This window comes from Salmo salar, chromosome ssa10, assembly GCF_905237065.1.
Source record: "Salmo salar chromosome ssa10, Ssal_v3.1, whole genome shotgun sequence".
In the NCBI taxonomy this organism is placed as follows: Eukaryota; Metazoa; Chordata; class Actinopteri; order Salmoniformes; family Salmonidae; genus Salmo; species Salmo salar.
In genome coordinates, this window is record NC_059451.1 from 36285701 (window position 1) to 36299780 (window position 14080).

The 14080-nt window shown below is 44.2% G+C and overlaps 1 protein-coding gene across 6 annotated transcripts; it reads left to right on the plus strand.

Moving 5' to 3' along the window:
• The first annotated feature begins 414 nt into the window (after positions 1-414).
• Positions 415-13942, plus strand: LOC106560312 (AP2-interacting clathrin-endocytosis protein). 6 transcript variants are annotated; one of them, XM_045687713.1, is made up of 8 exons: positions 537-999; positions 1908-1969; positions 2880-3525; positions 7699-7786; positions 8151-8287; positions 8435-10420; positions 12298-12379; positions 12711-13942. In XM_045687713.1, exons 3-8 carry the CDS (start codon positions 3009-3011, stop codon positions 12718-12720), a joined length of 2820 nt encoding a protein of 939 aa, XP_045543669.1. In that variant the 5' UTR covers positions 537-999; positions 1908-1969; positions 2880-3008; the 3' UTR covers positions 12721-13942. The 6 variants fall into 6 exon arrangements, with proteins under 6 accessions (XP_045543667.1, XP_013978567.2, XP_045543669.1 ...); XM_045687711.1 differs by lacking the exon at positions 537-999 and adding an exon at positions 415-530 and having other exon boundaries at positions 12298-13942; XM_014123092.2 differs by lacking the exon at positions 537-999 and adding an exon at positions 425-530 and having other exon boundaries at positions 2883-3525; positions 12298-13942.
• Positions 13943-14080: the final 138 nt, after the last annotated feature.

Consider the following 14080-nt stretch of genomic DNA (forward strand, 5'->3'; position numbering starts at 1 on the left):
TCACTTTTGTATATTATCTACTTCACTTGAGTTGGCAATGTTAACATATGTTTCTCATGCCAATAAAGTGCCTTGAATTGAATTGAATTGAGTGAGGACGGGAGGAAGGATTTGTGTATGAAAGAGAGCTTCTCCCTACCCTCCAGCTCTGTTTTTTTATAAACATTGAGGCGATGTGGAGGAGGTAGGAGTAGCCTCAGCTGATGACATCATCCATTTAGCTCAAGGGAGCTCAAGTGGATTCTGTAAGAGACAGGGAGAGCGAGGGAGAGTGAGAGAGGGAAAGGAGGGGTGGTTACCATGGTGATGGGTCCTTTTAAGCAGCTGCTGATTTGCTCGAGCTCCCTCCCTCCCTCTCCTCCTCCTCCTCTCTCCCTCTCTCCTCTCCTCTCTCAACCAGCCATTTAGGCGAGAGATTGGTGCTCTGCGCGCTAGGCTGTGGACCTTCCTGCTCCAGTCATTCTACTCTGTCTGCCACATGCAGGGATGGGAGACCCTGCCCTCCAAGCACAGAGAGAGGATACTGGCAGGTAAGAGAAGGGAGGACATCTTTATTCTACGGGGCTTTAGCTGTAGTTGGGAGGTGATCTGATCTGTCTCTCACTGCAGAAGACAGCCAGAGCTCTGTTTCTCTAAGCTCAGATGGGATATTACAGATATGTTCAATGTGTTTGATCTTGCTTGGCATGACAATGACCATAGGAGATGGCAAGTGACAGCACAAACAGATCTGGGACCAGGCTACAGTGACAATGACCATAGGAAATGGCAAGAGACAGCACAAACAGATCTGGGACCGGGCTACAGTGATGAAGCACAGGCTCTGTCTCTGCATGATTCGAGAGGAAGGAACCAAAGCCCATGAAGCATATGTTACTGCTGCTGCTGCCTCTGGGTAACATCAGACATTAAATGGCTGCTTTCAGCACAGCTGCAGAACAAAACAGAGCACAAACAGACACGACCTGAGGTCCATCTGTTGTTTGGGCGAGGAAGAGGGTCAGTCAGTCACTCACCCCATTTTAAGCCAATTTGTAGCTAGCAACTAGGCTAAAACTGCACCATGTTCTCTTCTGTATTGTAATAAAGGGGTGGGGTGGAGGGTTGAATTTGTGGATTTGTGGATTTTACACATAACTATATGCATTCGCTGAGAAACAAATAATGCACTGCTTTGTTTTGACTGTATAGCTTTGTGATCCATTGAAATGCATGGCATGAATTATTTATTGAACTTGGTTTTAAAATTCCATTGACATTCCATACTGTTGAAATCTCTCTCTGTCACTAACATAGCTCACACATACGCATGCACATACTCACAACAAGGCACATAGAATTAATATGCATAGTTGCATAAGGTAATGTAGTCGCACACGTCACATCATACACCACCAACACAGACACATACAGTCACACAGTCACAAACACACTCAACTACATTTCGGTGCTTCGGTTTGATCTTTATTTGGAGTATCTCTGGGGAAATAGAAGGATGTGCTGTGAAGTCTTTTCTTGGTCAGAAGTCACAGTTGACTGATGTTTCATTGATTAAATGAAAGCCTCTCCACATTGTTTCACCTTCTGTATCTCATTTAAATCAAAATCAGGAAGTCTTAGGTGGAATAGCCTCGTTATAGTATCGTCTCTTCAATGGACATGTCATGGATTTGATATCTCAGGGACATGTTGGTACAGTTCACATGGAAAATACCCATCAAATTGAATGCTCCTTGTGTTGAGAATGCAAGACAGAACCAGGTCAATGTGTCTTGAAAGATGTTTGTGGCAACCTGTTTTTTGAATGAGTACTGTGCTTTGAAGGTTTTTGAATGTGATTGTAATTTAACCAAGTTTTAAATGTGTTGTTTTAATTATGTGTTCATTTAATTATGCCTCTCCCATAGCTGCTCTTGATAAAAGAGACAGTAGAAGACTTGGGGAAAAGCCTGTATTCACCAGCTCACAGGTAATGCATGATAAAAGCTTATTTATTATTTAATTCCCTAGCTATTGTTTTATTATTTTCTTGTATTGTTAAAACTGACTTGTGTGACATGTTCCCATCTATAACACAGATACACCTATGTAATGGTTATGATATGTGGTTAGGATGCTTATTAAGTTGCATGGACTGATTATACTTTACTCTGGATGAGAGCATCTAAGTGCTCAATGACTCAAATGTAAATGTAACGGTGTGATTATGATCTAGGATGGTGACTTTTAAAAGCCTGTAATTACTGCACACTGACACAGAAATGTGAATGGTCGAAACACTAGACTGGGCCTCACGCACACGCACACACACACACACACACACACACACACACACACACTGATTCTGCTGCTGATGACTGTAGTTTCATCATTGACACAGAAAGCAATTACCTTTCAGCCCCTCAGAGTGATAAACACACAGACCTTGTGTCGTATCAGACTGATGAAGAGTAACACAAGGCAGACAGAACCTGGAAAGATGTGATGAGGGTTGCTTTTGTGTTACAAGCCTGAGTGTACAGTACAGCTCAGTCACATGCAGGCATCCTCACCAGTATTATTCAATCCTATCGAATTAACATTTGCTTTTGGGAATTTAGAAGATGCTCTTATTGCGATTAACTTACAATTAGTGCATTGATTCAACTAATGTAGGTAAACCAACATATCATGAAAAACCTTTTTAGCCGCTATCTGCAAAATCAGTGCTAATCACTTTCTCTATCACAGGTTAATTACAGGTAATTACAGGTTAGATCAAACTTGCTTCATCCCAGTCTTTAGTTGTTGAATCAAGTCTGTAGACTACTACTCCATTATCCTAAATGATGTTGTGTGATCTGATCTTTCCATTCAAACCTCTCCCTCTCTCTCTCTAGCAGCCGAGGGGTGTAAGATGCCCTTGAGTTCCTGCAGCTCCTTGTGAGAGACTTCTTGTCCACAGGACCATTTGGGTCATCAGGAACACAGAGACAGGAAGTTGCACTGCGGTTGCATCATCAGCCACCATGAAGTCAGATGGGCTGGGGACGCCAGGCCTCCCATCCACCGCAGGGAGAGGGACTGGTGCTACCAAGCCTGGAGACACTGGCCCATTCAGGGCAAAGAACGTCAAGACCAAGCAGCCAGGCGACCACCAGAGCACCACGGCTAAAGCCAAGACTACAACCTCCACATCAGCCAAACCAGTGCTCAACGGTACGGCTGGCCCAGGGGGGGCTAGGAGGGAGGTAGCCACCGCTAACGGACCCAGGGGGTCCCCAACAGGGGGGAAGGGGACTATGGACCAGGACAGGAAGCCTAACCCTAACCCTGGAGCCAGGCCCAAGACCTCTCCCCCAGGCACTACCTCCACAGCTCAGGCCAGGCCAGGGAAGCTGCAGAAGAATACAGCAGGGAAGAGTGACTCTCTTCAGGGGGCAGACAGCAGCACGGCCCACCCCGCCACTACCACCCCCTCCACTTCAGGCAGTGCCTCTCCTGACAACAGTTCCGGAAGCCCACGCAACTGCCCCACCATGCCAGGTCTGGTCTAACATCCAACATAATTAACTTGCTCCCAAGTGGGCAAAACTGGTTGAAAATACATTATAATGACTTTGTAATGATTTTCAACTCATTTTGCCAGCTGGGAAACTGTATTTCCCTTGTCTAACATCCAATGTTATTAAGTTGCCTCCCAGCAGGGAAGAAATTGTTGAAAAGATGATGTTGTAATTACATTGTAATGACGTTGTGATAATAACGCTGTAATGACGTTGTGACAATGACACTGTAATGACGTTGTGATAATGACGCTGTAATGACGTCATTCTAACCAGTTTTGCCGCTGGGTTAATTCACTCATTGTTATGATGACATTCATTTCATTTTATGGCAGAAAGTTAGAGTGTCTGAAAAATTAGCTTGATTCAGAAATGAATGGTAGTAGGTTTTGTGAAGAATAAGTAGCAGAGTGATTTACATGAGTTAGGCAGGTAGCCTAGTGGTTAGAGCATTGGACTAGTAACCAAAAGGTTGCAAGATTGAATCCCTGAGCTGACAAGGTAAAAATCTGTCGTTCTGTCCCTGAACAAGGCAGTTAACCCACTGTTCCTAGGCCATCATTGAAAATAAGAATTTGTTCTTAACTGACTTGCCTAGTTAAATAAAGGTAAAATAAATAAAACAGGGAGACAGAGAGAATATATTGAAGTAGAAACGCATTGCAGTAGTGGTGTGTATAAAGATGAATCAGAAAGCACTCCTTTCATACGTATTAATCAGTTCAATGGTAGCACCACGGAATTAACATCCATATAGGTAGCACAGCCTGTGTGGCAACAGACACCCAAAAAAGCCGCAGAGCTGAAGGTCAAAACCACACAGCTCACACACAGGGGTGTGACCAATTGTTTCTCCACCGCAAGTCTGGTCCTAGCTCCTGTGGTGACGGTGTATGCTAGTTTGTAGACTAAAATCGAAGTTTATTGGTTGCATACACAGATGTTAAAGCAGGTGCAGCGAAAGTCAAAATCTTTTTTTAAATCTAGAAAAATCGGAAACAAATCCAAATTACAATCCAAATAACAATATAACAATAATCCAAAAAACTATCTGTGCGTATGTGCATGGGATTAATGTACACAAAGATATACTATGAATGATATGTACAACAATATATATATATTACAGTGAGCTATGTCAAGTATACAATATATACAGACACAGTGTGTCTAAACAGTATAGAAATGGGAAGCATTGATTGTCTAAATGCATGGGACAGCAGCAGTGTGTGTGTGTGTGTGTGTGTGTGTGTGTGTGTGTGTGTGTGTGTGTGTGTGTGTGTGTGTGTGTGTGTGTGTGTGTGTGTGAGAGAGAGAGAGAGTTTGTGTTTGTGTTTTTGTGTGAGCGTGTGTGTGTGGGTGTACAGTGCCTTCGGAAAGTAATCAGACCACTTGACTTTTTCCATATTTTGTTACAATACAGGCTTATTTTAATATGTATTAAATACTACTTTTTCCTCATCAATCTATACATAATACCCGTCAATTACAAAGCGAAAACAGATTTTTTGAATTTTTTGTAAGGTATTAAAAATAAAAACAGAAATACCTTATTTACATGAATATTCAGACCCTTTGCAATTAGCCTCAAAATTGAGCTCAGGTACATCCTGTTTAAATGTACCATCCTTTAGATGGTTCTACAACTTGATTGGAGTCCACCTGTGGTAAATTCAATTGATTGGACATGATTTGGAAAGGCACACACCTGTCTATATAAGGTCCCACAGTTGACAGTGTATGTCAGAGCAAAAACCAAGCCATGAGGTCGAAGGAATTGTCCGTAGAGCTCCGAGACAGGATTGTGTCAAGGAACAGATCTAGGGAAGGGTACCAAAACATTTCTGCAGCATTGAAGCTCCCCAGGTACACAGTGGCCTCCATCATTCTTAATTGGAAGAAGTTTGGAACCCCCAAGACCCTTCCTAGAGCTGACCGCCCGGCCAAACTGAGCAATCAGGGGAGAAGGGCCTTGGGAGGTGACCAAGAACCCAATGGTCACTCTGAAATACCTCCAGAGTTCCTCTATGGAGATGGGACAACCTTCCAGAAGGACAACCATCTCTGCAGCACTCCACCAATCAGGCCTTTATGGAGAGTGACCAGATGGAAGCCACTCCTCAGTAAAAGGCACATGACAGCCCGCTTGGAGTTTGCCAAAAGGCACCAAATGACTCTCACACCATGAGAAACAAAATGATCTGGTCTGGTGAAACCAAGATTGATCTCTTTGGCCTGAATGCCAAGCGTCACAACTGGAGGAAACCTGGCACCATCCCTACGATGAAACATGGTGGTGGCAGCATCACCGGACTTGAACCCGTTCTAACATCTCGGGAGAGACCTGAAAATAGCTGTGCAGCGATGCTCCCCATCCAACCTGACAGAGCTTGACAGAATCTGCAGAGAAAAATAGGAGGAAACTCCCCAAATACAGGTGTGCCAAGTTTGTAGTGTTATACCCAAGAAGACTTGAGGCTGCAATCGCTTCCAAAGGTGCTTCAACAAAGTACTGAGTAAAGGTCAGAATTTGTATAATTTAATACATTTGCAAACATTTCTAAAAACATGTTTTTGCTTTGTCATTATGGGGTATTGTGTGTAGATTGAGGGAAGAAAACGATTTAATCAATTTTAGAATAAGGCAGCAACGTAACAAAATGTGTAAACTTTCCGAATGCACTGAAAAAAGTATTTGATCCCCTGCTGATTTTGTACGTTTGCCCACTGACAAAGAAATGATCAGTCTATAATTTTAATGGTAGGTTTATTTGAACAGTGAGAGACAGAATAACAACAACAAAAAAATCCAGAAAAACGCATGTCAAAAATGGTATAAATTGATTTGCATTTTAATAAGGGAAATAAGTATTTGACCCCCTCTCAAGAACACCATCCCCACCGTCAAACATGGAGGTGGAAATATTATGCTTTTGGGGTGTTTTTCTGCTAAGGGGACAGGACAACTTCACCGCATCAAAGGGACGATGGACGGGGCCATGTACCGTCAAATCTTGGGTGAGAACCTCCTTCCCTCAGCCAGGGCATTGAAAATGGGTCGTGGATGGGTATTCCAGCATGACAATGACCCAAAACACACGGCCAAGGCAACAAAGGAGTGGCTCAAGAAGAAGCACATTAAGGTCCTGGAGTGGCCTAGCCAGTCTCCAGACCTTAATCCCATAGAAAATCTGTGGAGGGAGCTGAAGGTTCGAGTTGCCAAACGTCAGCCTCGAAACCTTAACGACTTGGAGAAGATCTGCAAAGAGGAGTGGGACAAAATCCGTCCTGAGATGTGTGCAAACCTGGGTGCCAACTACAAAAAACGTCTGACCTCTGTGATTGCCAACAAGGGTTTTGCCACCAAGTACTAAGTCATGTTTTGCAGAGGGGTCAAATACTTATTTCCTTCATTAAAATGCAAATCATTTTATAACATTTTTGACATGCGTTTTTCTGGATTTTTTTGTTGTTATTCTGTCTCTCAATGTTCAAATAAACCTACCATTAAAATTATAGACTGATCATTTATTTTTCAGTGGGCAAACATACAAAATCAGCAGGGGATCAAATACTTTCCCCCCTCACTGTATGTGTGTGAAAAGGACTCAATAAGGTGCAGATCAGAGTATAGGGCCTCAGCCGGTCTGTCCCTCCTTTTCATGCAACAGAGAAAGGGAGAGACTCAGAGTGCCATATGCTCTCCCTCCCTCCCTCCCTCCCTCCCTCCCTCCCTCCCTCCCTCCCTCCCTCCCTCCCTCCCTCCCTCCCTCCCTCCCTCCCTCTAACCAGCCCAGTCATCCCATCTATCTACTCTACTCCAGCTCTATGTTATTGGCTCTGATTGTGCAATATTTTGGCTCTGATGTGCAGTACTATTATCAGTTCCTAGCCTCTAGCTCTCACATCCCTGTTAGCTCTCCTTATAATGGAATCATCTCTGTACTTTGAGGATTTCATGAATTCAATTAGCATTTCTCCCCTCAAAACTGTGTTTATTGTTGCTCTATTTGTCCCCAGTAAGCTGTATAAATTAATTCTGCCTCTTAATCCCTCATTCTAAGTGAGCAGTTTTCATTTTCTGAAATGAGACAGTTTCCAACAATAAATATCAGTGTTTGGTTAAACACACTAACGATCCTCTATGTTTTAGATCTTAAGACAAAAACCCAGGCTAAAGTTCTGACCAAATCTCCACTGACCAAACCTCCCCAGAAAACAGACACCACAAAGACCAACAGGTAAGCAGCACTGCACCCGAAATCAGAACATCCAATTTTGGTAGACCATCCCTGAGAAATGGTAGAAATAACTGTGCTGCCCCCCACTGTTATATAGTGGTAATTGCTAGTCCATACAGAGATCGGTGAAACGATACATTGCAGTACTTGTTAATGCCACGGTCTTTTGAGGTTTATGCGCTTTCCTCGCTTAGTGTTATCAGACCCTTTGATTTTGTATCCATTATTGAATGATTGTTATTGTCCTAAATTAAACATATTTTTAAGCAATTAAAATGGCTTTCATTTTGTGAGTGTCAGGATTAATTGTCTGTTCTCCGGTGCTGTTCTTTTGATTTGATGGTTTTTTCATCTCCCTGATCAGCCCTACCAATAAGCCCAGCACCAGAGAGGCCAATAAAGCCAAGCTCCTCGCTACAGGAAGAACAACAACTGTAGGAACAGGAGCCAGAGCAGACACAAAGGGGATGAGCACACCAACAGGCTCAGCTGAGAACCATGGTGAGAGGCAGAACCGTGTGTGTGTGCACGCACGTGTGTGCGTGGACGTGTGTGCGTCCATGCGTGCATGTGTGTTTTTCCAATACAAATCCTAACATCATCTCACTGTGGGCCAAAGTATTGAAATATGTTTCTCCTCTCATGCAGTCTCTAGACCTGGGTCATCCCTGAGTGCCAGAAAGCCTGCGTCTCCCAGGAAAGAGGAGGATAAGGATGGCTCCAAAGTTTCAGCAGACAAAGCAGCCAGGAAGACCACCCCAGCTACCGCAGCCACGGCCAAATCTACTTCTAAACCAGTAAAAGCCAGCTCCAGCTCCTCTCCTTCCAAACAGCCTCCACTATCAACAGCCAAACCTGGACCAAAGCAGAATGCTACCTCTGAATCTCCTACAGAGAAAGCCTCAACCAAGTCAGCGGGGCCAGTTAAAAACATATCCTCTGTCGTTTCATCCAAAAAGCCTGCAGCTAAAGAGAAAGAGGGATCTAATGGTAAAACCTCTGCAGAGACACAGCAGGCTAATGACACTGGTTCCGGAGCAGAGAGGGTCTCCTCACATTCAGATCCCAGAGAGAAGGCCTCAGAGCCAGTAGCAACATCCACCGAGCAGAGTCCAGCTCATAACATCCCACTACCACCAGGCCCCCAGGGCCACAGTGGAGGAGGGGACTCCCTCTCCTTACCCCTGAATGCCAGCCCTACGCTAAGTCCTCAGAAGTCTGCCAAACAACCAGGTAAACCTAACTGCACAAGAGGAGTCAGGGCTCTGTCCAGTCAGCCACCAGCAATCAACCACATATTTAATGGGAATGACCTCATAAACGGAGAGCCTGCTAAGCACACAGAGGGGACACACACATGTAAACACACTCCTGGCTCAGCCACAGACCTTCCGCTGGACACCCCAACCCCAAGCAGCCCTCTGGAGGACTCGTGGAGCAGCCTGCACCACCAGGTCAGCCCCGAGTCAGAATCCGGCAGTGCCACCACCTCATCAGACGACATCAAGCCTCGCTCTGAGGACTACGACGCCGGGGGCTCCCAGGACGATGTGGATGACTGCTGCTCCAACGACCGCGGCGAATCCAAGGGGGGCGGCACCATGCGTTGCCATGACTTCCTGGGTCGCAGTAGTAGCGACACAAGTACGCCTGAGGAGCTGAAGATGCTGGATGGTGGGCTGCGGGTCGAGGTGAGGCTGAAGGGGTGCGAGGTAGAGACCACCAGCGAGGAGGAAGGGGTGAAGCAACGGCCGCGCTCCTGGCTGAGCAGGGACAGAGACGAGGTCCCTGTTGAGGAGGAGGTGCAGGCCAATATTACGGTGAAGCAGGTCCCCGACAGCCAGCTCTTCTCCTCTGAGGAGTCCGAGGAGTCTGAGGAAGAGGATGAGAGGTCAGAGGTGGAGGTTCTTCCTGGTCACCAGGCCCCTCTGCCTCCTGCCGACCCCTCTTCTCAGTTTCAGGGCATTGTGAACATGGCCTTCGAGGACGGAGTTGACCCTGGTCAAGACAACGAACAGCAGCAGCAATTGGACTACCAATCAGCCTCTAACTTCCGCCGCTCTGTTCTGATCTCTGTTGACGAGTGTGAGGAGCTGGGATCAGAGGAGTGCGGGGTGCAGACTCCGCCCCAGCAACAGCCTGATGACCCCCTCACGCCCTACGACGTCTTCGGGAGCGACCCTTCTCCGGCCCCTCAGTCAGTCCCCAACTTTGTCTCTCACTCTGGGGGGCACCTGGCATCAGACTTTCCCAAAAGCACACAGCAGCAGCAGGAACAAGGCAACGAGCACAAGTCCAACAACAAACCCATTGTTTTCCTCACTGAGATCCAGGATCCTCTGGTAGATGACCATAACCCCACCAAAGTGGAGGGAGTAGAGCTCAGCCCTGGTTGCCCTTCTCTGGACCATGACCCCACTGACCTGCCTCCCCAGGAACGGGAGAGACCCTGCCACCTAGACCTCCGGCCTGCTGAACAGTACAGCAATGGAGGATCACCACGCAAGAACCCCTCAACCAAGCCTAGCCAAGCATCTGTACCTGTGCATGTAGACAGCAAGAGATCAGACTTAAATTACCCTCAGCAGAAAGGGGGCTCTCCTGTACATGCAGCTATCCCACAATCCCCAGCAGGTAATGTATAATGATCTACATCTAGGAACCCACCTAATTTAAACCCTGTAGCCAAACCCCTCACCCATTCTCCCTCCCCACCCAGCCAAACTCCATTAGTCAAGGCATAGTTAGTTAATTAGTTCTCCCTTTGCAAGATACAATCTCCTCTGTCTGATATAACATGATGTTCAGACTATTCATTTGCATTATGACACGTACACTTATCCCCTTCCTCTCAAAATGAATATAATACAGATTACTTAACTAGTTCAAATTCAAATTGGATAAGGGGGTCGTTTTTTGATATGCCCATATACTGTAGCTGAAAGCTTGTTATAAATGCACAAAACATCTGTGTACCAATCCCTTGATTTGAATTGGTAACACCAATATCTGTAAAAAAAAAAAAAATGGAGATTGGTCAATCAAGAAACGTGCAGAAGTAGCTTAGCTATAATCATCTTATAACAACTGAACTACCTTTTTTCAGAGGCATTCTGACCTTGACTACTTAGATTACTTATGAAAAAAAAGCAATGTTGATTTCAATGAGAACCGATACTAAAATATTAAGTTTGAGTCCTAAATGGCACCCTATTCCCTTTAATAAGGCACTACTTTTGACCAGGGCCCAAAGGGTCAAAAGTAGTGCACTGTGTAAGGAATAGGGTTCCATTTGGGATGCATCCTTAGTGTAAAGTAGTGTGTCATGTGTTGGTTAGAAACCCCCTGCCTTCTGACAAGGTGTGGCGGACTGATGTAGTCCTAGTTGTACTAATGCACTTTGATGTACATAAAAATGCAAATATTCAATGATTTTTCATTGTTTCTTTTAGTGAATGCAACGAAATCCAACAGCTCCTGGCCTTTTTTAAGCCACAGCTGATGATATTATTTATTAGATTGATGTTTCCATAATTTGTATTTCATGCAGAAGACGTGCAACCAAGATTTAATTTTTTAAAATCAAATTACACAATAATATGCAAAGTGGCCAGTTGATTTGGAGGGTAAATCCACAAAAACTAAGCTGTCATTACGACCAGATTGCTTTTGAGAAAGATGTCAATCTTTGTTTTACTTACCTACAGGGACTCTTGCCTACCCAGGATCGGCTTGTTTTTGTTATTTATTGTCAGACCCGTCAGACCCTTCTAACCTGTCTGCTTATCTATAAAGACATCTGCATGATAGTAGTACATGCCATTTGTTGTGTCTTTTTATTTATTCCACCCAATATGTTTGTTTTTACTTCATTCTTTTTTTACTTGTTTTATTCTGTAATGCTGGTTTGGTTCAATAGACGTGTGGTATTGCCTGGTAGTTTTCTGTATGTGGTGTGTCTAGAACAATCTTTATATTCCATGTCTCTCTTTTTTCACTCATATGATACAGCAAAGCAATTACTTAGTTAGGGGTCACGTCTGAAATGGCACCCTATTCCTCATATAGTGCACTATACAGGGGATATGGTGGCATTTGGGATGCACCCTAGTTAGGCTCTATCCCAGTGCAAAACATATCAATCTTGTTTTTGCTGTCATCAATTGTATCATCCATTGCCAGCATGGATCTGTTATTTACAGTGATATGGAAGCAGTGTTAATAACAAAGAAACTGTACATAAAACCAGATGGGAAATGTTAGATTAACCTATGTACTTCCCTTTGTACTGCAAAGTAAATCATTTCTGCCTGAATTTAGGTTTTTGTGACAGTATTATAATCATATCTGTACAATACAATAGTTCTATTCATTAGTTAAAGATACCTGCACGGTTTATTTCTTCAAACATATCACTGGTGCCTGAGCAAACTGAGTTATTCAGAGTTCACTAACCAGCGCTGGCAATGCAATGCAATGAATGGCTTACTGTGTTTTTTACTGGTGGATAGAAGAGACACATCCAGACAACTACATCCCTCTGTGCTTGACCTTTAAGGCAGCTGTCCATCCTATCTATCACCCACAGTCCAGGTCAGTGACTACTCATGACTTATGCATATGATATAATTCTACATTATATCAACAATTTCATATTATAATCCATTGGTCTGTAACTAGGTACCAACAATGGTGAAATGAGGGCCTCCCGCCTCTCTCCTAGTGGAATAGAGGACAGGTTATTGACTCATCCTGTCATTTGATTATTAAATGGATGTTAAGAGGACACAGTTGCATTAAGGGTGAAACTTTAGTAATCTAAATGTTGGGATAATAACGGAAAGAAGTGACCTGCAGAATACCTGTGTAATGACTATGGACTTATGGTTAGATGAATCGTTATGTCATTGTCAACTGTTTTTAGGGGACATTGAAGGACAATGAGACCGACTGGATCAAACAACAACCCCAACCTGTACACATGACTGACGCCCCTCCAAAGCCCTCTCTACCAACTACGAACTGAACGTGAGACAAGCTTTTGAGCACCTCAGCTCCTCTGACAACAGGAGCAGGAGGAGCACAGTGAGGGAGGAGAACAACAAAGAGGAAGATTACAATGAAGAGAGTGGTAAGTTTGCGGAGCGTGACACGAGCATGCTGAAGCAACTCCTCTCGGACCAGGAGTCCAGTCTTGGCATCATAAACCCAGTCCCTGAGGACCTAAACCTAGCCCAGTATCTCATCAAGTAGACCCTGTCCATCTCCCGGGACTGCCTGGACACCCAGCAAACCTTCCTGCTCCACGAGAAGGAGACATTTAAACGCTGGGCAGAGCTCATATCACCCCTGGAGGACTCCACAACCAGCATCACTGTGACCAGCTTCTCGCCCGAGGATGCTGCCTCTCCGCAGGGGTAGTGGAGCTAGAAACGTATCACTGACAAACGCCTATACAGAATTAAGGACTAATGGATCATCTTGGAGTTAGAAACACATCACTTGATTGACAGGTTTAAGGACTAAGAAGACACTATGTTAACTTCTTTCTGGATTTATCAACCTTCTCTCTGGATTCATCAACTAAACAACACTTCTTCTGAGACAGACACTTAGTACTATCTATCAGCGGGACCTGTTACACTTTCTCTCTGGACTTCTGCAACATGTCTTTGGTTTACTGACATCTACAGTACCACAATTATTCTGTCTTGATGTTTGAGTCATCCTCTATTTAGTGGTTGACTGTCTCATGCTTTTATGCTGCTTTTTATGAGCTTTCAGTTTTTTCGGACTCTCAAACTGAGCTTGTTTGTTCGCATTCAGTCCCCTTCAAAGTGCTTGACTTGGACTGAAATAGGTTCCAGTACTAATTTTGGGTGCCAGTACTGTTTATATTTAGGTAAAGGAGCTCCACAATACCTTTCGATAAGATGAACAGGAGCTCAAGCCGTAGAACATTTTATGTGCCGGAACTCAGCTCCAGTGAGCTCCTGCCCAAGTCAAGCACTGCCCCTTCATCTTCAGTTATATACTTAATGGACTGAGAGTTTAAACACAAATAAGCTGTTGTGCATGTGGACATTTATGTAAGTTTAACTGTTTACTTGGTGTTTGCAACCTTTAGAAAGAAGAAAATAAAATGTCTTTCTCATGGCTCTCTACTCATGATGATGGTTAGACAGTGGAGTTCACAGAAACTAGAGAACATGTTGGTCTGTTGGCTTTATATTCATTGTGTACATGAAAATTAAAATGTTTGGTTCTAAATACAATGGTTGAATTTTTTTTTTT